This window comes from Liolophura sinensis, chromosome 6 (assembly GCF_032854445.1).
Source record: "Liolophura sinensis isolate JHLJ2023 chromosome 6, CUHK_Ljap_v2, whole genome shotgun sequence".
Classification (NCBI taxonomy): Eukaryota; Metazoa; Mollusca; class Polyplacophora; order Chitonida; family Chitonidae; genus Liolophura; species Liolophura sinensis.
Genome location: NC_088300.1, coordinates 62,370,116 through 62,395,091, shown reverse-complemented (window position 1 = coordinate 62,395,091; position 24,976 = coordinate 62,370,116). Strand labels below are relative to the sequence as shown.

At 37.4% G+C, this 24,976-nt stretch overlaps 1 protein-coding gene across 1 annotated transcript in view; it reads left to right on the top strand.

Annotated features, from left to right (window-relative positions):
* Nucleotides 1-615: 615 nt before the first annotated feature.
* The window catches only part of LOC135466182 (disintegrin and metalloproteinase domain-containing protein 12-like), a 41,203-nt gene continuing 16,842 nt past the window's right edge, over nt 616-24,976 (top strand). Inside the window, exons 1-11 of the mRNA XM_064743563.1 lie at nt 616-714; nt 8,346-8,455; nt 14,614-14,690; nt 17,030-17,108; nt 18,554-18,636; nt 19,305-19,420; nt 20,277-20,338; nt 20,820-20,903; nt 21,220-21,282; nt 23,200-23,369; nt 24,313-24,397. Coding sequence (XP_064599633.1) covers nt 624-714; nt 8,346-8,455; nt 14,614-14,690; nt 17,030-17,108; nt 18,554-18,636; nt 19,305-19,420; nt 20,277-20,338; nt 20,820-20,903; nt 21,220-21,282; nt 23,200-23,369; nt 24,313-24,397 — 1,020 coding nt within the window. The 5' untranslated portion in view covers nt 616-623. The remainder of the gene's footprint in view (nt 715-8,345; nt 8,456-14,613; nt 14,691-17,029; nt 17,109-18,553; nt 18,637-19,304; nt 19,421-20,276; nt 20,339-20,819; nt 20,904-21,219; nt 21,283-23,199; nt 23,370-24,312; nt 24,398-24,976) is intronic.

Below are 24,976 nucleotides of genomic sequence, written 5' to 3'. Positions count from 1 at the left end.
ATTTTTATTCCCATAAAACAACAAGTACTATAGGTGTGGCCTAATGCACCGATAATATATTCTTTCCATTCATGGACGCCGATTCTACAGAAGAGAATTCATTGGTAGTTTTTGGGAAGGCCTGCAAATGTTATATGCCGCGTTAAAGGGCGACAACTCTCTAAGGCTTAATGCAATTTTCTCTCCCTTTGCAGAACATTAAATTGAAAGTATGCTAAGGTTTGAAAATTAATTCTGTAAGTAAATATGTGAAAGATTTTTTCACAGAATAGGCTTAATAGAATAGGTTTAATGATGCCATGGAGGATGCCAATGACACAGGCCTTTGATAGTGAAAGCCTTGACATGCAACTTTCAAGATAACAAAATCTTAAATTTGAGCACAGCAAAGTCCAAAAACGTAATAAATGACGGTGGAAATGACGAGGAGGCCTCAAGGATTTGCCTCATTAAAGTTAACAGCCAATAGAAAGGCATTGTTAAAGATACTTGCAGCTTAGTCAACAACCGGACTTGTGTCACTCCCCTTTTTTCACAAACCACAGTCCCAGTTCGTTTCCTCTTCCGCTTTGTAATTTGGATATATCGTCGAAAACTGGCGGATGGGAGGAGAATGCAGAAGAATGGCTTGGTCACAGGCTGTTGAACGACTGCCTCTAGGATGGATATGTTTTACGATAAGCCTGCTTCTACATATATTCAAAACTATACATGGTGAGTAGTCAACGTTTGTTATAACAGAAACAGTTGGGTTTCTCCTGGCACACGCGCTCTGGTTCCATATACATGACCATCGAGAGATGGCCATGGTACGTTGTTGTTGTGCGAGTTTGACGGATGTCACTGACAGTCAGCCGTGAACAATACAGCTGTACAAGAGAGTTTTGTAGAGGATCCAAGATCTATACATCCAAGGAGGCATACTTGTGCATAGTTTTGTTGTGTTGTACTGGAAACATTTTTGATTGAAACAGAATTTCCATATCCTACAAGAAGCATTTGATGTCTCTGACCAATGTGTAGATAATGAGATAGACCGAAAGAATCTGACTTTTTTTCTTGTACTGCCCTATCGAAGTTGCAGTCTTGATGTTAACAATGTTAAATTTGTAAGCAGTGATGATTTAGTAAAATAATGTGTGGTTGTAAGGCTGTGGCTGTTATTTACATCACGTGGCAGACGGTATGACATCAGTCTATTGAAGAAGCTCCTTCTCACATCTGAGGAAGTGGTCTGCAACTATCAAAACAACATCCAATAATCTTTTTTGGTGAGCAGGTCAGATTCCAGCACAGTTCTTTCTAACAAGGCAGACCAAGGACCAAACAGTATGTGGGTTTTACTAAGGATACATATTAAAACATTCAGAGCATAAAGGTTGATTGAGTGATCCAAGTGCTTCATTGTGATTTCGACTATCACCAGGTTAAAGCATAGTGATATAGTAGGGCTTGACTATCATAATAAGGCAGAATGCAGATCTTTAAGTTGTCTTTTATTTGCACAAGACTTGTTCGATATTAGAGATCGAGGGAGGTACATGTACATTGTCATGCCTACATTATGTACCTTAAAGCGTGTTTTGGAATGTGGTTGTGGTGCAGGGCCGAATTAATGTCTTAGAGTTGGTACCTTATTTGCACAAGACTTATCAGATAACAAAGAAAATCAGCCCAAGCCTCTGTAGAGTACGAATTTAACATTGTGTTATATTTATTATTTTGACTGGTGTTTTACTCCATACTCAAGAATATTTCACTAATATAACATTGTAAGCTTCAACTCTGCAATGACATATGGCCAGTATAAAGATCAGTAGAAGACTTGCAAAATTGTTGATCTTAAGGGACATAATGCTCAGCAGGAAACAACTTCTGTACCAAGGAGACTGCAAAGGATGTTATCATAATTATAAAGTCTTTTACTGTAACATTGTAACATTGTAACAACTGTTTTCCTTCTTCAATCTCTCATTTGAAACAACTTATCTTCCTGATTTCATCTGAGCCTACATGAACATGTATGCTTTTTAACTTGCTGGCTGAGTGAGATGTCCTGAATGACAATGAGGATTGCATTCACCCCATCAACTGTGGTGGCAAGTAAGTTCTGCTAAGCAGGTTGAGAAAAAAAAAAGGAATAAATAACTATGAGCTCTGCATTCAGAATGTTTGCGTTTGGACGCCTTCCACCCTAGGCTACGGTCCTGTTTACTTCCCTGTTCTACAGTTACAGGTAAAACCATCATGCTTTTGGCTTTTATGAGAAATTTTTATATGTAGCTGACAGCAGAAGAAAGTTCCTGGTTTTCCCTCATCTGTCATATAAAATTATCTGCCTGGTGTCTGCAGTAACAGGGAAATAAAATGTTTTTCTTATATTTGAGTAGAACATATTGCCTGAGACAAATATGAGTTGTCTACATACAGCTTTTACATATCTGTTGAGTAAATATTTCAAAGAATGACTGAAGCCATTTTACTGGTGGTATGGTGACCTCATTTTTTGATGAAGTGGAAATAAATATTTTTTTGAGACTGGTACATATAGTTATTCCTGTACGTAAGCGGTATTCTTTGAAAGGTTTTTCATACATACATGTACTGGAGCTTCATTTGTGCTTTCGTATCTGTTAAGTAGATATTTTGTGTTCAAAATTGAAACCTCATTTTATGAAATCATTCCTGGCAACCTATTTTTTTTTTATCTTTTATACCCTGCCTTTCGTCCTACCATAATGCTGGTATATATGCGAAATATTCTGAAGTAATTCGTTAAACACCAGTCAGATAAATAATTAAATATAAAATCATTTAACCTTCACATTTTTCTGACTTAGATGTATAATCCTACCAAGAAAAGTTCAGAGTTTCACTCTGAAATTTGTTGTATATGTACATTTACAACTTTTTTGTGAAGAGGATTCAAGGCGCTCAAATATTTGAATTCTAAGGTGGGCTTTATGGACCATACTCTTAGGAACTCTGACAGCACAAATTCTACCCATGAGTAAAACATTACTGAAATAATATTCTCAAAAATTCCTTCCTTCTGATCAGTGGACATCAGGTAAAAAAGGTGATGTGATGTCAGAATTCCTCAGTACCATCAGTATGGCTCAAAAAGCCCACCATTGAATTCAGATATTTGAACACCTTTCAACACTCTTCAAAAAAATCTAAAAAAATGGAGGAAAGTATTTTTACACAAATTATTTTTCAGTTTCCTGTCCGATAAACCCTGCTTCATATTTTAGCTTTCTTTTACTATAATGTGCATTGAAATGATGTGGTAGCCATTTTACAGCTGGGAGAAGTTAAGCATACTTCCCCAATATAATTTCGAACAACAGCAAGCATTTTTGGGCATTTGACGGGACATTCTTTGCAGCTATTGTATACATGTACACGTAACGTGATTAATGGATATACTTCTTTCTGGTTCTTCTGTGTCCCATTATTTTTGTGTCTATAATTGTCCTTTGATAATTAATACACATGTACATAGTAGACAAGCTTTTATTGGCTCATTATTTCCTGGGTTCATATAGTTAATTTTATTGGTATTGTGTTTCCATACCTGTATGTTTCTGTGCTGCCCTGGAGGTCTGTATCTGTCTCATACTCAGCCCCCTGACAATAATGCCCCCTCCAGACAGGGGCTGAGTCACCACTGACCAGCTGTCAGGGGCCATGAACACTGGCCAGTCTGCCTGCCACTGCCTTTCTCAGCACACATACACAGAGCACAGGAATAACCCTCTGCAGTTAAAAACACACATATTGTACTGGGCTGTTACAGTCAGTGTTGGGGCCTTCACTCTCATGAGCGTGGACACACTGGAATTTGGCATAAGTTAAGATGCTAGAATACGTGATTTGCCTACTTTATTCCTGCAGTACACTCTAGCTTAAGTCTTCCCCATGTGTCTTAATCACTACAATAAATCAACTAATCAAAGGTCAATCATTTAGGACCTATAGGGCTGTTGCAGCTGTCGGACGTGATGATTAAATGGAAAATCGGGCTGAATACATTTTATGGAAGTTATCTGTCATATGCCTTCAATAAAGCTGTACTGCAGCCCTGTCAGATTGTTTTTTTTTTTTAATTCTTGTTAACAGCTAGGCTTCTCCTGTTAGTGTAGAACATTGTGAAATTTTTCCTTTGTGAAAATAATCCATTATTTATATTTAAATATAAATCTTTACAATAATGTCCTGTATATAGCTGTACAAAAAATGTCTATCCCTGATCTTTGCTTTTAGAATGTTGTGAGTCATACCCCCTCATTCCTGCTTTAAAAGATGTACATGTAAGTTTTCATGATACTGTTTACAGTCAGATAAACGAACCAGAGCACTTTGAGGTCACAGTGTTGCCAATTCCGAGGGGAACAAGCCATTGCATCTTGACTATTCAGTAGACTGTTGAGATTTTTCTGGTTATTTATTGAACAATGTAAGCTACAAAAATATGAGATAATAGATAAATGTAAAACATTCATGACCATGCAAGTATTTCATGTTCACGTCAAAAATCTGTACTGTTTTGAAAGTTTTATTTATTTTCTCTCTGCCTTTTGGTTTTGAGTACCTCTCCCATCCAGTCTCCAGGCCCATACCCATTCAGTGCAGCATAAAAACCTGAAGAGACCTGCGTGCATGTTCAGAATTTTCAGGCAGCTAAATTTGTGTCTGGCTCCACCTTCAGGTGAACATGTACAAATACATATGTAAGAACTGTTGACAGATTCATGTGTGTACTCACAGACAAAAAAATACCCCAGTCCGCTGGCATCACTATAGCCTGCTGAGATAGTTCACATCTAACACAGTGCAGTGGTACATGTACAATGTGTATATGTACAGGCAAAATTGTCTGCTGAAACAGTTCATGTCCGACACATTATAGTGTAGGTACATGTATGCATAGGCAAAATTGTCTGCTAAGACAGTTTATGTCTGACACAGTATGGTTTAGGTACATGTATGTGTAGGCAAAATTGTCTACTGAGACAGTTCACTTTATGTCTTACACAGTACATGTATGTGTACAAACAAAATTGTCTGCTGAGACAGTTCACTTCATGTTAGACACAGTACATGTATGGGTAGGCAAAATTGTCTGCTGAGACAGTTCATGTCTGACGCAGTACATGCATGTGTAGGCAAATTTGTCTGCTGAGACAGTTCATGTCTGACACAGTACATGTATGTGTACAGACAAATTTGTCTGCTGAGACAGTTCATGTCTGACACAGTACATGTATGTGTACAGACAAAATTGTTTGCTGAGACAGTTCATGTCTGACACAACCATATGTATGCTCAATCTGCCACACAAGTCTTTGACTGTCTATTAAACCATATTAGTGAAAAGAGACCTAAAGCCACATGTATTTGTTCTGACATGCTTGTTAACTCTGTATATGAATCTTAATTCTAAAAATGAATTCTCATGAGGCTTTGGGATACGCCATGTTAAAGCATCCGGAAACATAATGTCACTTAGGTCACCAATATCCCACGTACTTGGGTTATAGAAAATAAGTTGTGCCTGTGTGGGCAAAACTGATACCATAGCAGCGCTTTTGATTGTCTTAATGTGCTTGATTTTGCTTACGTGGTGCAACATCACAAAGTGAAACATTACACTTTTAAACTTCATGTGGGATACTTTATAGAAGCTTGTACATTTGGCCTAGTGTTGTCTTTTCTGCTGATAAACTTACATATGCATGGCAAAACATACATACAGTATTGTTTATCTGCTAGAAATGATATATATATATTATATACATTATATATAAACAGGGATTGTCTAAATGTTTCTTTTAATATCTGATGTCAGTAGCTCATCTTACAGTATGTATTCTATTACAATTTTTCATCTGTCGAAAATTTTAATTAATAAAAATTTCAAGCATTTTAGTCAAAATGTAGGTATGTAAGTTTCATGCATGATACATGTGTGTAATGTAAATTTCACACACAACATCATGTTACACGTACATGTCAGTTTAATTAACACATTCTTCCAATAGGGTAAACATGTTTGACATTTATCGGATCATTTTATTGTGACATTTGTAGGCACATCATGTTTTCACAGGGAGGTGGGAAACTTGACAATTGTCAACGATTTAAAAATTATGCATACCTGTTAGTTTTGCATGATATATTTACAAGTACATACATGTAATTCTCTCTACGTTTCCTGATATCTGAATGTCAGATATTTCGGCAATTTGAAAGAGTTTATGTTGTGTTTGACATGTCAGGCAACACAAAATTACATGTTTACATGTATAAATCTATTGTAACTAGTGTGTACATGTACAACTCTTGTAACGTGGATTACCTGTATACCTGAATATACAAATCATAAGGATAGTAAAGTATATTTCAAACCCCTGTCCATGTATCACGAGTTGTCATGCGGTAACAAGTTTATATAAAGAAACACTGTGAAGACGAGGATCCATTTCAGTGGTGTATCACAGTTTATAGCTAGTAGCTCACATTCGATCAGGATACTAGAATTAATGCCACATGCATGTTTTTGCCTATGATATTTTATAATAAGAGGTTTATGTACCACGTGTAATATATCCAGTGTAGTCCATGGCACATGTCCATAACATTAGGTCTATCTCTCCAGAGGATAGGTCTAGAGTCCATTCTCTGTACAGCTATATCTCTCCATGTAGCTACATGTATATCTCTGTGTATAGCTACAGGTATGTCTCTCCATAATCTGTATCCTTATATATATATATATATATATATATATATATATATGTATTGTTTATGGCTACAGTTTTCATAAACAATGTAACATGGTGTTCAGAAACCTTGTGTTGCACTGATTAGTTTAACGTAATACATGAAAAGTGTAACTCTGAAAAACAAAAGACTCATTTGGACTCAACATTTCAGCACTTAATTTTGCCATCATGAACTCCAGGTGATGACAAAACAAAGTGGTGAAATATTAAGTCAAAATGAGTCGTTTTGCAGAGTTACACTATTCATGTATGAAGTAATATGGCAACTAGAACATGCATGTCTATTTTGCCCCTGGGGTCAACTACAAGTTTGCCTTAACATTATTGTGTGTAACATGTTCTTTTTATATCTCATTTGCCTCTGTTGTTTTATGGATTTAGTTCAACACTCAGTATTAGTACGATATAATTGACATTAGATATGTCACTATGTGATACTTGTATTTACGTAATTTGGTTATACATATTGTAAATCCTCTACTATTTCGACCTCTAAAGCTCTGTATTTTCAAATTTGGAATTTATGCATGCAAATGTAATAAAAATATTTTTTGTCACGTAAGATGTTCTCTCAGAATGTTCCAAATGTTTTTCTCAGCAGTGGTTGAAAAGGTTGAAGAATTAAGGTACAGGTAGTCTCTTTTAATAGGCAGAGGAACTTAACCTTCACTTTACTTTATGAGTAATGGAAAAATAAAAGTACTTTTACTTGTAAGTTACACTCAGTCATCTTTTTCCACCTCAAATTAATAAACACTGTCATTGTGTCTTATGTAAAGATGCGGTGATCAAAGATTTGGAACCTTTAAAAGTGGGTGTACATGTATTCAAGGTATTCAAATTATTTGCATTCAGACATATACATGTAGATGTGAAAATTCAGATGTATACCGGTACACGTGTGGATGAGTTGTACATGTAGCGATTGTAACAGTACAAGTGCTCTGTGAATTAGCCTACTAATATCATTTCATTAATCTTACGTACCTGTGTAGCATGCATGTAACCACATAAGTACATGTGCTTATACTGTATATGATGGACAGTATCATGGAAATAAGTTTGAAATATGTACTTGTAACGTTACGGGAGATGTAAGACAAATGTGGTCGCTGTGATGTTGGGGTCTGGGTTCTTCTCTGGCTGTAACGTGGGAAGTTCTGCCAGCAACCTGCGGATGGTGCGTGGGTTTCCCTGCTGCCCGGCTTCCTCCCACCATAATGCTGGCTGTTGTTGCATACATGAAAGTGAAAAATCCTTGAGTACTACATAAAAGTCCAGTCAAAATTAATAAATAAATGAAAGTATCATTACCTACAGTTTGTGAAACAGGCCTCACCACGATATACATATATAGCTAAGATGAGTAATATAATAGCTAATTATAAGGCCATAGACGTGTTAGCCTTAATTATTTCATTAATTCATTGATTAATTGGTTCATTCATACAGGAGTTCATCATCATGTTCATCCTGAATGAGCTTCAGTTTTTCATTATGTTTTACTGTCATTAACATATGTCTCATATTTCATCTTTCTTTCTTCCTTTCCAGCCTTTGACAGTTTTCCATCTAGTACTGCTGTAGATGAATTTAGGCACCATGAGAGGGTGATACCAGTACTTTACAGCTTGGGGAGCAAAGTAGATAGGACATTATTTAAGGTAAGTCGGACACTGGATAGTATGTATCTTGTTCTCAGTTCTGCAGTCTGTTACCACTGATCATGTTTAGCCCTACTTTCCCAACTTCGTTACAACCAGTGGTTCTATTAGAACATTGGATTAATTGTAACATTCTGTAAAAGGTTGAGCACAACATGTTTGCCAAATTTTGGGCTTTTACCAATTTTGAAGATTACATTATATGCGCTTTATCTGGCTGTACTAGTGACTTCGTTGGAAGTGTGATTACTGCTGTAGGCAGTGTGAAGATTAAACCACCAACCTTTTCAAGTTACTCAACAAACTCCATTTTGCGGTGTACATTCAGATATATGTGCACCATGTTGGTGGAATTAAGGGTTTGGATGATATACTACCAATCTAATTACAGAATATAAATGTGGACATACATGTACATGTAGCTGGCTATGCATAAACAGTACCATACATGTAATAGTATGTCAAGATGAGACAGAGATTGATGGAAGTGCTTGATTGCCTCTCTACCAAAGATGACATATGATAGCAGTAGGATTAATGTTAGCCATAGATAACTTGTGCAGGGTGGACACACCCTGAAAAGCCCCAGTTGTCCTGTCCAGATAATTAGTGTAATTCTGTTTGTCATTGCTGGCAGCAATAATTATGTAGTCTCTGCAGTATATCATTGAGAACCTTATACATGTAAATGGATATGCAGGTTAAGTTCTTGGCACTTTCATGCAGATTATCTAGGTCAGTGTAATACATGTACCATCAGATAAATAATACGATAACAGGACCATTTACATCACAAAACTTGTCATGTACATGCCTATTTAGGATGTGGTTTACTTGACTCTGTATTTCCCATCCTTGCCTGACCTTCCCCTAGTCCTCCCCTTTCTAGAATCCCTCCTCTCCTGCCACTCCTCATCGGGCTACAATCCCCTTACCCGTGCTGTGTGGAAATTTACCAGTTCTTACTAAGATAAGAGCTATGAAGTGTGACTGTGTTTTGTACTCTCCTAGTGTTTTCAGACAAAGGCCAATAAGGTTGCAGGCTCGAATTCAGATCTTTCTGTTCCAGTTATCCAGATCAATTGAGATGATAATTTGCCATTCATGTATATCTCTGAGGTGGGTTGGTTTCCCAGTTTCCTCCACCCATAAACCTGCCAGCTGTCAGATGATAGTATATCCTTGAGTGAGGTGTAAAACAATGATCAAATTAGCTCAGATCTGTAATTCTCTGTGATGTTTCTGCAATAGCAATTTTGGTGAACACATGTGTTTGTGAAAAATAAACTGAATAATACTCTTATGATAAGACATGATTCTTTCAATCTGTCTTCTGATATGGGAGGCAGCCCCAGCTGAATCAGTTGGCATGGCAAGGCTGGCATCACAGAACCTGGTTACACAGTATGTAAAAGAAAAGTAAGCCTTTCTTTTCTGATCACATGTGTTTCACAGTACAGAAGGCATCTATTTAACATTGGTATCTTTTTAACATTGGAGATGCCAGCAGCGGCATCATTACATCTTCCTGTACATCTAAATGTGCAGTTCTGTGTGCTTTGATTGGCTAATTTGACTGCTTGATGACGGCTATTGTGAAACACATTTTGATTGGCCTATAACATACCACATGTTAGACCAGAGCTGATGATTTGAAAGGGAGATAATACAGTGTGTAATTGTAATTGTATTAAATGTAATTATTGTTACATCAGCACTGTCACTAATAAGGATGGGTGGTGGTTGTTGGAGGCGGAGGGGTGGAGGTGGGGTGGGTGGAGGTCTGATTAAGGGCAGGATGCTGACTTCTGTGCTATACTTTCATAAACCTTATAAAACTTTAAAGTTTATTTTTCACACAAAATACAGATAAGTTTTCTCATTAGAATATTTGAAGTCTTTCTGCTGTATTTTCTATGGTATTGTAACTTGAAGATTGCATTATCAGTACTTGACTCTATAATTACTGATGATGCCTGCCTTTTAACTTTTTTAACAACAACACAATTAAAATCTGTTAACAGAGCTGTCTGTGAGAGCTTATCTGCCACACGTTACCATGTGGTTTTCATGTAGATGTGTATAGATATACCTGTAGGCACATGAGCTCAGGTGATTGCTTAGACCATCATATCTTTACTTATAGCTGAACAGATGGATAGCTATTGTATGAGATAATTTCCTGGCTGGCTAACTGCCCAAGGTTATGCGTATAGGCCATGTGTTGGCAGCTGCTCTACATACTTAACAGCTTAAAGTGCCAGAGCATGTTTTATCTGCAATGTACAGCCCATGACAGTAGCACTGCATGTCATAAACTCTCATAGTACACATAACTGGTCAGCACTGCTGGGGTGTAGTTTGTGTACTCATCAAGAGACAGATAGTGCTTAACGCTGTTTTTGCTGCAGATTCAGCATTTTCTGTGCAGTTCTTACTAACAAGTCTATCTTGAGCAGTTACTCTGAGTTAATGTAGTAGTACACATTCACTGTACACGAGTGGAAGTTTTGAAATACATACAAAATAAGATACCGATATTTATGTACCATTAAACCTTTTAATCAAAAGTGAATTTTAACTGGGACTATATGTTTTAGTCCCAGATTTTAGTAAGTATGCTGCAACCTGATTTATAAAAGGTACACACTACATGTATGTCCTTTTAGCTTTGTTAGCTGAAGATAGCATTTATCATTCAAAGTTTGTGAAGTTTGATTGAATCTAATTATAGTGTTCTCATGCATTGATGAGCTTTTTTTCTGTCACCAACAAACAATATTTACAGGTAACATGTCAATATCTGGCTAAAATGGACTTACTTTATTTCAAATGAAGTTTGGTATATAAAAATGCATGTTCAGAAACACCTAAATTAAAATAAAGAGGAAATGGGTCAGCTTAGAAAATCTAAACACAAATTGTGACTATATGTGTCTCACAGGACTTCCAGATCAGTGTACACAATAACATGTATTAGTGTAGATAAGTAGTTTGTATAGACATGTAGTGTATTTCACCTAGAGTTTGATACATGTAGGTAAAAATGCAGTTTAAGAAGCACATAATGGTCTGAAAATGATACTTTTTATGCAGGCACCTAAGCTTTTATAATAAGAAATTAATCAAACTTCACAAAGAACTCTTAAGTAGCCCTGTAAGGTGGTGGAATCAGTCAGAATCAGGCAAAATGTGTCATTTGACAATACTAAGTATTAGGTGAAATACAGTAGGTTTTAATGGGTACTCTTTATTCTAAATTCAAGAGTTTCCAAAGGTCAGACCTGTATTGAAACATTTATGTTAACATTTGGTGACTTATGAATAATTCAGTTAATGCACCATCTGGTGGTGCTCTATACAAGGTGTGCACACCAACATGTGTCTGACCTCAACCTGAGTGTCACAGATATTCACACATGTGCTTGTTAGAAGGAGAACCAGATGTAAGGGTACAGAAGTGTACGCTGTCAAACTTCAGTATGCTGTGTGCGAATGAATTGTGTGTGCATATGCCTCGAACTTAACAGACGATCATTACCTCAGAGGTAACTCTTGGAGAGTTCCTGATCTTTTTAGCTTATGTGTATTTTGTACTGATTTCTCAGTTCTGACCCTGACCTGACTCTACCCAGCATCCTGACCCACCCCTCCATAACCCATCTTGAATATACTTGTACATACCTGTACATCTTCTCTGATAACTCATGTGTCTGATTAATTATTTCATGTACTTGTATGGATTTGGACACAAAGGGTAACATGTATATGTACATTGCACTTGGTTTGGTTATGAGTGTTCTGGCATATACCGTTTCACACAAAGTTTATAATATTTCAAGTGACACATTTTTCTTCATTGTGATTGATTTGTCTACTATTTAGAGCCATAGAAGAGTTGTTTAATTTTTGTGAAGTTTGACTAATTTTTTTATAGGAAAAAGTCTTGGCACTAAAAGTATCATTTTAAGGCCATGACCTGCTTCTGAAACTATTTTTACATACCAAACTTTAGGTGAACTACGGCATATGTCTATACAAACTACTCATCTACTGTATACACTGATCTAGAAAAGTGAGAGGCATGTAGTCAGGATGTGCAGATTTGTTAAGCTGACCCATTTCCTCTTTTATTGAACATTAGAAGTGTCTGTCACTGTAGAAGGAGAGCACCTGTGAGTGCATTTAACTCGTACATGTAACTCTCCATCGTCTGGTTGTGTTCAGGTGTGGGTTCCCTATAATGATGCATGTTGGCTGCGAGAAAGGGTTTGTGATTCACACTCCCCACCTCCTGGAGAAGAGGGCAGGTTTCACACTTCCCTATCTCCCCTTGCAGTGCTACTTACATGAACCAACCAACAAAAACAAAAGACTTTTGATCAGAAGTGTACTCAGATTGCGGATGCCTATAAATCCACTTCTACCGTTTTCTCAAATTACCTCCCTTTACATGAATTTAGAAAAAAATATAAAGAAGTTCCTTACTCTTAGTAATGCAGTTGATGCATCTCCCTTTCCTTCCCAGTAGTACTGGTACAGCTGTATCCCCTGATAGCATACATTGTAAGTGTGCTGAGTTCCTTTGTAATCTAATCTCATAAAAAATGAGTGAATCTGGTTTTGGTGGAGGGAGATTACGTTCATATTATTTTTCTGACGGTAGCTTGTATGGTCTAGTGGACTAGCATTTCCATAGTCTTGCTTTTAATAAAGAGCAAGGAATCAAAATTGCATATAAGGGTATATTTCTGTAGCATTGATTGTTATGGTGAACCAGCATTGTATGTACATGTAATCATGTGTAGCCTGGTTTCAGTGGTGCAGTTTTTATGTGCATTTATACAGTACATAATATACCAAAGAGCAGTCTGTGGGGTCAGTAAAAGCTGCTTACATCCATGGATGACATGTATATGTAGACTTACAGAAATGTGGATTCTTGCCCCATGGACAGGATCTGTATCCTGACTTTCTAAGGGCTTATTTCCTCACAACAAGCTTGCTCTCACCCTCCAAATTGCTCCTCCTTCTGGGTCAGTGTCCCATCAAAAATTTGTTTGTTTGGCATAATCTAGCTAACCCTGACAGCTTGACACTGTAAAGCTTTTATCAGGTGATTATGATAAAAGTATGTCTTTTTTTTTTCAGTATTAATTTGTTTGACATCCCTATCTTTTTTCATAATATAGCCAGAGTTAAAAGAAAAAAACACTAGAGAAGAATTTCCTAATTCATATGGCCGGGTTACACCCAACAAAGAGTTTTTTAAGCATAACCTCATGATCTGCTTCATTCCAAGGTCAAAAAGTTCATAGTTTATGGGAAGGTAGCATATTTTTTAATCCTGTGAGGTGGTGCCAATGTGAAGTGGAAGCTTGATCTATTGTTACCTCAGACAATGATCGTTACCCATCTACAATGTTACAATGTATAGTTAATTTCTACTGTTACTTTATTCTATCTTCGACGTTCGACAAGTCCCCATTGCTGAAGTAATGTGCCCCTCACACAATCTAGAATCATTGGGAAAGAAACTAAATATAACGCAAGACAACTATATCTGAGATTGACTACAGCTTTTTTTTTTCAGATTTTTCGCTGAGGTAAATGAAGTCAAATGTTTTGAATGAGTTTTATGAACCATATTGATAATGCATGCAAAGAAAAAAGCAGAACAAAAGAAAAAGAAAAAAAAAATTTTTTTTCCAGTTGCAGATATCAGTGGTTCTTTTACTCATTCTTTAAGGCTTCATTTTTACAGTTTCTTTCCTTATAACAACTATAAGAAATGAGTACAACAGTGGATTGTTATACACATCATAAGCCTAAGGCAATTTTGCCACACACTGCTATTTGCCAGTGTCAGATGTTAATGACTGCTTGTATTTGTTTGCTTTAGTTGTAACTTCATGAAGGATTTCCACTTGACATAACAATAGGTTTATTTTTTGAGTATACAAACACAGTGGTTCTAGTTTCCAGCCCTGGGTTTCTTTTTCTCTTTTGTAATTAAAGCACACTGTGGCGATGTCATTGTCAGCAGTAAATAATAGAATGCCAGCTAAAAGGACATTCAGATGTCAGCAAAAAGTCAAGTAAACATATGAAAACAATGACAGGCACAAATGTTTACATAATACTCTCTTGTGTTGCAGGGGGAACATTTAGAAGAAATCACCATTGTGATATCAAGTGCAAGAAAAAACTTTACTTTGGATTTAAAAATTAATAGGTGAGTTACATTGATGTGGATGTGGATCTGTTTATGTGCAGTTTTCTACTTGATGAGAGTAGCAATGTCAGTGAGGCCAACCAACTGTTATCTCTGGACAAACAGGGTTGTCAGAAGTAAAAATTCTCTATACATTTATACGTGTATGTATACAGAATAAAGACTTGAACTGACTGCTCAGTGAAGCGTAAGCTTGTTTATTGGGTTATGTCCTTTTCTCTGTAAGTTCATAAGGCTGTCAACATTCCTGCTGTTCTGCTGTCCTGCTCAAGAACCATAGATAAACAGATGCAATGAAATTTGGGATATGGTGACAAAAAAAAAACCTGTGAAACTGTATGGCCTATATCATATGTTAGTCAGTTAAACCTAGATTCTTTTATCTCAGGACAGATATAAAGTGCGATCAGCTGAAGTAAGGCCTGTACACATGTAGGTCAGTCAGATTGATGTATAAACCCAAATACTTCCATCTCTGAACAGACAGTCACATGCAGTATTATAATCACAAAGGCGGTGTATACATGCATTAGCCAAAACGGTATCAGCACACTGTGATTGGATGGGAAGTCACGTCTGGTGTATTTGGCATGTTGCTCCACTGAGGCAGCACTGTAAATACATTGGCACTGCAACAAGGAGAAAATCTTTTTGATATGAGGAAAATAATGTTGGAAGGGTTAATACCCTTTGGTATTGTAGCTCACCATGTATCAATTACATGTAGTTTTGAAAATGAACATGCAGTTGCATACCCTTTTTTTATAAAGACAAAAGGCTGCTTGTATATTTGTTTTGCAGATGGATAACATGGATTATACATTTTTTGTTGCATGTCAGTGACACGTTGATATTTTCCTTGTTTTCCACTAAAAGAGATCTAATCACAGCTGACTCTCTTCCCTAGACTCTTTAAGCTCTAAACACTCAACCTCCCCGCCTTACCTCCTCCACCCCCCACCTCCAAGCCCCAACGCAGACAACAATGGCTTGGAATCAGATAACTGTCCAGACATTTACTTGTTCAGGGAAGTAAGTCTGATTGCATATCTGGGGGTATGTTTATTACAGTAAGCTGGGTATTTGGTGTCTGCTTATCTCTGTTCTGATTCCCTAGTAAACCCCTGACCCTCTCCAGCCCTGCTTTATGAGCTCCATGGCTGGTCAGCCTGTATCCAGTTTGCTTGTACATGCTATATGCTGGGGGACAAATTCAGCCCTGGCCACTCTGCTGAGATCTGAGAGAATATCCAGCATTTGCCTTATATAAACTGGAACATGGGTTCAATGCAGCTCATATGTTTATGCATTAGTCTTGGTAATCTTTATTATTTCTTTGCTCGTCTCACAGAGGATTTATTAGGATATTCAGGTGCATGTAGCCCGCTTAAATACTTTTCAGCTCAGTGTCGTGAGTTGACTGTCAGCATGATATTTCAGTAAAATCAGCACGACAAATAGAGCAGAGTTCAAATCCAGTTTCATACAAACACATGAATTTGAAGGGAAAGAAAATAATATGTAACTTTGTGGGGTTTTTTTTGTGTGTGTGTAAAATGGACACAATGTGAACAATTTCAAACATATATGTAAATGCATGTTGTCAGTCAAATAATTGAGATTGAACTCCATCTGTGTAAGACATTGAAGCACTGGTATTTTGTCAGTGGATTACCAGCATGTTTGATAGGCTTGGACTTAACCAGAATGAAGGTACATGTACAAGGATAAAATCAATCTCACTGGGAGTCATACACCGTCTCAAAACACGATACATGTATGTGTGGCTCTTATCATCTCATATTGGAAAGATTAGATTTGTGTGATGGCAGGTTAAAAGGGCTCTCTGCCTTGGTATTTAGGATTTACATTGGGCCGTTATATAATAAAATTTACAAGCATTTTTTTATAAATTACAAATAACCACCAAAATATTTTTGCATTGCTTTATTAAATTGGCAAATTCAACTTTTTGTTTCTTTTATATGGTGCACATTGGCCTAAAATTGTGCACATTTTGCCTAACTGACAGTTAGAAGATATAAATCTTCACACAAGATTTTTTTTGAGGTTTGTTGGAAGGTGGAGTAATACCTTACTGAAAAATTTGATTGTCAATATCAAAAGGTAATATTTCATCACATTCATTTGCTGCAACATTTTAAGGTTGGAAGTCTCTGCTCGGTTTCCTCCCACCATATTGCTGACCGCCGCCGCATAAGTGAAATATTCTTGAGTATGTTGTAAAACACCAAGCAAATAAAATAAAGAAATGGGGTAAAATTTTGGCCTTTGCCCTAATTGTTTGTGCATAAAGGGTTCTGTGTTGTGTTTTTCAGAGAACTGCTGTCTAGTGCTTATGTAAAAAGAAGACCCCACATTAATGGCTATCACATACACAAACCAGCACCAGACCATGTAAGTATTGGTACATCAGTCTGAATGAATGAATGAATTACTGCTTGTGACCTAACACAATATCAGTGGTATTATTACTGTACTATGCCGTAGACTTCATGGTATACCCTCATTCCTCAACCGTTTAGCATATGAAAGAGCCACTTTCCGTGCAAGTGATGTACTTTTATAATTAGATTTTGAAGGCCATTTTCTGAGTTCAGAAAAAGTATAAGTTTCTCAGTCTACACAGAATAATGCCTTCAGATGCGAAAAGGTTGAAGAATTACACGTTTTGTACTTAGCATTGTATATATTTAGCTTGCGTATATATTATAAATAGTTATTTACCTTATACTTGATATACAGTAAATGTACATGTTTAGCTTCGTAACACAACGCTCAGTACTACATGTATATGTGGATTTTTCCTACACTGTAAAAGCTGCAGGGACGAAATGTTGGTATATAATGTAGGTTTGGGACAAGGGGGGACAACTCATGCCATTACTTCATTTTCTGTAGTGTCATTGACCTGCATACCTGAAAATCCAAATGGATTGATGAAGGATGGGCAGTAGTTTGATCATACTGGTAACATGTAATAGCTGGATAATGGTTGGTACATGGAATCTCAGATTAATGCTATTTCAGGGTGGGGTATTTTGTTTGATCATTTGTAAAGTGTAGTGTCACAATTAATTATGGCTATGATTTTTAGCTTGCCTGTACAATTAACAGTAAAGATGTACTGTGAAATGAAGAGAATGGATTTAAGGAAAATATCCCCAAAAAATTAGATTTTCTTTTTCATTTTTGACCCATATTTTAAAATTCTTAATACCCTCCCTGTTTTATGCATATTTTGCATTAATGGTCAGAAATGTTTAGAAATGACATCATCCATGAACAAACTTGCAATGCTGGACAGCCTTAGCACCCCTAATTTGTACTCTCCCTCAACAAAGCTGTTTTTACATGTACATGTATTATCAAAGACATCACCACTGCTGACTACTTGATTTCCAGACTGACCACTGGAAATATAGAACCTTAATCCATTTTTACACTTCAAAAAAGAAAGCTGATAAGTTTCTTGTACTTCTAAATGTTTGGCCACCTCATACTATGTATTAAGAAATAAAAAATCAAGTGTTTTCTGCATCCTTTGATATGAATGTTAGGGATGATAGCTTAAAAATGACTGCCTGTATTGAGTTCAGGTTTTGCATACATGTAAACCACATTATCATGAGGCGGGTGTTCCATCATTGATGCTTTATGTCTAATTAATTACTGTAAATGACAGAATTCATGACCTAGCATATTGGAGTGTGTATTGAAGTCACTGTTAAGGTGAATGTTAGTGGTGGTATCTCAAAAAGCACTGTATGCATTGAGCTCAGGTTTTGTTTTCTCATACTTAACCCTCCTTACTATATACTTTTTCATTGCTGCTGTTTCAGAAAAAGAGTCACTGCTTTTACCATGGTCAAATACGAGATCTTCCACATTCCATGGCGGCTGTCAGCACCTGCAATGGTATTAGGTATGTAAACATACAAAGAAACTACATGCATTCCTAGATTGTCCCGTCATTTGTCTATATGCTAAGTCTATTTGCTAAAAGTAATGTCTGTATGATATGATGCATCTCCTGGCATTGACAAATCTCTGGATCAGTAAAGGCTGTTATCATTTCAAGCTGGGCAGTGAACAAATACCAAATAGCTTATTTGTATAATGTGAAAAATAATCAGTTACAGTTGCAGAGTATACATAGCTCTAAATCTACATGCACGTAATTAACATGTGAAAATAAATGAGTAATATTATTTCATTGCAAGCAAAACAAAATCATGTACCACACATACACATTTCCTGTTTATTTCATGTACCGCTAGGCCTAGGGCTATAAATGAAAAGTGTTCTGTGATTATTCAATTGCTCACCTAAAACTCCACCTTGGCATGCTAATATTCTTGTATTTCTTTGATGGTGCCATGTTATAGCTAAAACAGCAGCTGATGGGAAAATATGCCTCAGTGTATGAACTGATGAACCATTGCTCAGTTGCTATTGGTCTACCTCTTGTTTTGCTCCCTCTGACTTGCTGATGTGAAAGTTACATCCCATTCCATTTTACTATTTATGTACATGTAGTTGTTGACACTGTGTGAAATGTTGACAGATGTTGTTGTTGTGGTTGAGTTACAGTGGGTTCTGGATGGATCAGGATGAGTATTATCACCTAGAGCCAGCTCCTCACAGTTCCCAGTTTGTTCACCTGATGTACCGAGACACGGACAGAAAACACAACAACTTCTCCTGTGGTAAGGCCTCTGACTGAACCAGCTCAGCCACAAAAGCAACCCTGGTCAAGGTTCTCTGGCATGCCACTACTGTAGCTCATATCAAACACACTTGTGGCCTGCCTGTGGCATTCACATGAAAATGATTCTGGAGGTCAAAGCAGAATTGCCATGATCATGAAAGTAACCTGAAAAGTCATGTTTGAAAGTCCCTGTCATGAAATAGTTATGACTTATGAAAATTTTTGGAAAAATTCATGAAACCAGTCATGCATTTTTTTTCCTCTGAACATCGCCTTGTGTACATGCAGGTACTGACGTGTATTAATAACATCTTATTCCAGTGTGATGGATGAACATCTCAGCTACACCATTTCATATCCTAAAGGTCATAAATTTTTGTCAGATATGATTTTGTAAAGTCAGAAAGTTTTGTTTTGATATGTATGTGGCAAAACTGTCTAAGTAGCATTCTGGTAAATCTTTCACCTGTAGCGTTCATCTTCACCAATGCCCTTAAAAGATATTGCTGTAGTATGTGTGTATGGTGCCAGTGGAATGTTCTTGTAATGCTCCACTAGCGGCAAACAGCTATATGCTAGCTTCTAGATAGTACATGGAAAACCGAATGCATATGTGTGAGTCTGGCTTACACTATATCTGCACACGCAGTGGTGTCCTCATATCCTTTTTCCTGTAATAACTTTTTATCTCCTATACAACATGCAAGCCTGTGGGTGATATCACATGTGAGAAAGTTTGTAAGTCACTCGTCAAATGGCAGTGGTTTATTCCAAGCTCTTTGTGACGCAGTCTGGCACTGTCTGGAAATTAGAAAATTAGTCAGTGGAGTAATTGTATCTTTGTTTGTTGACAGGATATGATGAAAAGCAAGAACCGCTGTCGTCCATAGAACAAGCGCAAAGCCTTGTCAGAAGGGTAAGTCTGTCATAGCTGGAATGTGATCAGACAGTGAGATAATTTCATGCTGGTGGGTTAATCTTCACATGATTTATTTTTTTATTTTTAATTGGTGTTTTATGCTGTACTCCAGAATATTTCACTTACACGACGGTGGCCAGCATTATGACAGGAGGAAATCCAAACACAGCCCCTGGGAAAAACACGACCATCTATAGGTTGCTGACAGACCTCCCCACGTAAGGCCAGAGAAGAAGCCAGAAAACAGTTAAAAGACAACGGAAGTATGAAGTTTTAAGCCAGTGCAGGGTTAACAACCGCGTTTAAGCCAGTCCAGGGTTAACAACCGCATTTTGTAATACCGATACATGAAAGCTGCATTACTCTCCAGCCTTGGACTCTGTTATATGTTTGTAAATATAGTATTGATCACTGCTGTTTCAGGGTGCAGCTGTACAAGGAGAATTTAATGAACATATATACATATATATTGTTACAGGTAAGGCGTGATGTGTATGGTCCTTATGATAGCAATGCCGACTCAAGATATGTCGAACTCTTCCTGGTCAATGACTACAGGCTGGTAAGTAGTCACGCTGAATAATATTGTGTAATAGTCATCATAGGTTGGGAAGTTGACATAATAAAACATAATAAAACAAATGTTGTAATATTCATGATGGGCTGATAAGTCGTTTTGCTTAATATCGTATTCTGTAATATCCATCATACACTGCTAAGCTGACATGGTAAACATAATATTGTGTAGTATTCACCATCGGCCAAAAAGTTGATATGAATGGCTGTCATTAGGAACATGTAGTGCTTTAATAGTGAGCAGACAACTAAGCAGATGCCTTATTTGTTAACCAGATTATTTATTCTTTGGTTTTTTGCAGTCTCAGGCAACAGGTGCTGACAGAGAACATCGTTCTAAAGAAATCACAAACATTGTCAGTCGTGTAAGTGTTTGTAAAACAAATATAACACTTTTTGTAAAACGTCACTGTCTGGAATACATATGTACCCTAATTCACACAATGTGTATGCAGTGTTGGTGGAAGACAAGTTGCCTTCAGCGAAAAATAGACATTGTGACCCGCTTATTGTCCCCAAGGCCCCAGAAGCAGTGAGAGTGGGGAAATTTACAAATTGCCTCTCCTGGCTTGGGTTTGATTTATTTATTTAAGTATTTGATTGGTGTTTTATGCCGTACTCAATAATATTTCACTTATGTGAGGGCGGCCAGCATTATGATGGGAGGAAACCGGGCAGAGCCTGGGGAAAACGTATGACACGTTTGTTGCAGGTTGCTGGAAGACCTTCCCACATACGGCTGAAGGCTAGGTTTGAACCCGCGACTATCATGTCCTAGTGACTGAAAAGCAAGTGCCTCTACAAATTGGATCAATGTTAAAAAAATTCTTCAACCTTTTCAACCACCACTGTGACCAATATTTTGAAACATTCTGAGAGAACTATGGGCTGTAGAGAAATAATCTGCACAGTTTCATGAGGCCTGCATCTTCAGTGACACAAACGGATCATTTTTGTGTCATTTTCATAATAATTGTATGCATAAATTTTACTGATAAAAGTACTTAAGAGCTCAAAAAGGTTGAAGATTTACAGTGTGTTGCATCCAGTTTCTAAATGCCTGGGGCCAGTTTCACCATGTCAAGGTTTAAAAGTGTATTTTCATGCTCATTATCAACTTCGTTGAGGGGGAGGGGGGTAATACTGGAAACACCCTGTCTGTCTGTAGACACAATTTTGTGCTTGCATTTCCTGCCAAACTACTGCGCCCATTTCATTAAAACTTACCATTCACCTTGCCTATCATCTTAACTTGTTTACTTAAGTTTAATTACACTCGGGGAATTCTGAAAATAATGACTTCCGCTCAGGTACTTGGTGCAGTAATGGATTTTCATGTACACTGTACTCTTTTCTGATTACCCCAGCCAATGTGCCTTTGATGATTCACTCCAAATGTCTTCAGCCCAAACTCAGTCCTGATGTTGGATAGACTAAAGTTGTCTTGAAATTCATAGTTTGGAAGAAAGCACAAAAATGGTTGGATAACACTAAAATCAGATGTGGTAGATCTCAGCATATTTTCGGTTGGCCAAGTCAGTATCCCTCTCACTAAACTCAGATCTAGTAGATATCGCCTATTTTGTGTTGAAGTCGAAGTCAGTCTTCTTATTTTGCGTAGTATAGCTGGGTCTTGCATTCATAGTGAAACATTGATGCTTTTTGGTACTAATTGAGGGCATGACATTTGCAACTTTATAGTTGTCTTTGGCCGTTGTAGGAGCAGGTGTTACATCTGTATCGTATTTCAAATCAATTTAACAACAAGTCATTCTATGTGTAGGGAATACAACTTCTGTACACGCCTTCAGTGAGATTGAATGTCACGTTCTAAGCCAAGTTTGACTTAAGGACAAAATGTGATTTATTATTGGAAAAACTTGAGTAAAGACTTATATCAAACTTCTGGCCCATAAACTGCAAATTATATTGAAATTTTAAATGTTGTCAAGTTAAAGAAAAAAAAACCTCCTTGTGCTAACATCACATACATGTCTACTAGTTGGGGCAAGGCTATCCAATAAATATGCCAGCATTTTGACTAGTCTGCTAGAAATAGACAGCTTTCTACAAACATATACATTAGGCATGTAGCCTAAGTCCTGATCTGTTTCAATATGAAAGAGCAATTTTTTACTTTGATTTCACTGATGAAACAACATGTACGTTCAGGGCTTAACAAAAAGTATAATTTTATCAGTGCACACAAAAGAGTGCCCTCAAAATAGGCTGGAAAGAACACTTAAACTGTGAAAAAGATGACGAATTATTTTTGTTCTCAGTTGTACCGCCCCCTGAACATCTATGTGGCTCTGGTGGGGGTGGAAGTGTGGGACCAGACAGACCAGGTGGTCATCACCCCTGACCCTAACGCCACCCTGGACAATTTCCTCAGGTATCGCAGGGAGAGGATCAATCCTTACCATCCAAACGACAATGCCCAGCTCCTCACGTGAGTATATCTAGGCCATCATTCAAAATATGTTTGTAACCCCCCAACAAACCTTTCAAACAAGGACCATGTTTTGAAGTTTTTGTTACGCTCATAATGGAATTTCTTTGTTTTTTTTTTAATCTTTCTCTATGTTAATTTCTTTACAACACCTGTCTGTTTCATTTGTCAAATAAAACAACATCCCTACTTACCAACTGGGGGTCTCCATGGCTCAGTTGGTTAACGTGCTAGCGCAGCATAATGACCCAGGAGCCTCTCACCCATGCGGTCGCTGTGAGTTCAAGTCCAGTTCATGCTGGCTTCCTCTCCGGCTGTATGTGGGAAGGTCAGCCAGAAACCTGTGGATGCTCTTGGGTTTCCACCCAGTAATGCTGGTCGCTGTCATATAAGTGAAATATTCTTGAGTACGGCGTAAAACACCAATCAAATAAATAAATAAATACGTAGGGACTGTGTTTTTTTTTTTTTTTAGTCATGAGATTTGTTTGTTGCCTGTCGAGTCATTGTTTTAATAGATGAAACATTCCTGATTCAGACTTAAACATATCTGCCGTGCACCTTGCATTTTACTGTTGGCACGAAAATAAGGCATACCAGCTCCAAGCTGTGGCAAGACTAGGTATTAACTCAGGGCACATCAGTTCACCTCGTCAGTTACTCCCAGTTTTACATTTATAATAAATATTTATTTATTTGATTGGTGTTTTACGCCGTACTCAAGAATATTTCACTTATACGACGGCAGCCAGCATTATGGTGGGTGGAAACCGGGCAGAGCCCGGGGAAAACCCATGACCACCCGCAGGTTACTGGCAGACCTTCCCACGTACGGCCGGAGAGGAAGCCAGCATGAGCTGAACTTGTGAGTTGAAAACAATAAATTCTGTTAGTACATTGAGTTGTTTACTTGCATGAATGTTTCATTGCTGTTTTGTTGTAGAGGTGTGACTTTTAAGGATGGTGTGGTTGGTAAAGCTGTCAAAGGTCCAATCTGTACATACCGCTACTCAGGAGGGGTGAATATGGTAAGGTTGTGTATACATATCTTTCTGTTCTAACCAAAAATGTGTCAAGGAGCATGGCTTTCCTTCAGGCCATTATGGTCTCAAAGATTCTTAATATCTCAGAAATCATCCTATAAAAATAAACAGTAACCAGTGTATGAATATGAACCATTTCATTATGCCATTGACATATAGAACATGTATGTCCAGGTGCAGAAACATATAAATCACATATAGTGTCACAGTTTGGGAAATCCTGCTACTGTGCTGATAATAGTGGTTGCTACATAGCTAACAGAGTTTCTCTAACCCAGTAGTATATTACAATTTACATATATAAGTAGTTCAAACAGGTTTCACATTGGACCAAGTTGTAATGGCACATGCCTTCCAATTACCAGAACATAAAGGTTGTGGGTTCAAACCCGTCCTTGGTCAGGGAATTTGTAGATTCCCGCACACTCCAGCTTTTGGGGTCTTAACAATAAGCCGTTCATGAAGTCTAACTTTTGTTGAAGACCGCTTGTCTTCCATCAGCGTGGTGTACACATCTGTTCTTCACATGCTGGAAAGTTTGTCATTAACCTGCCAAAGGTTTGT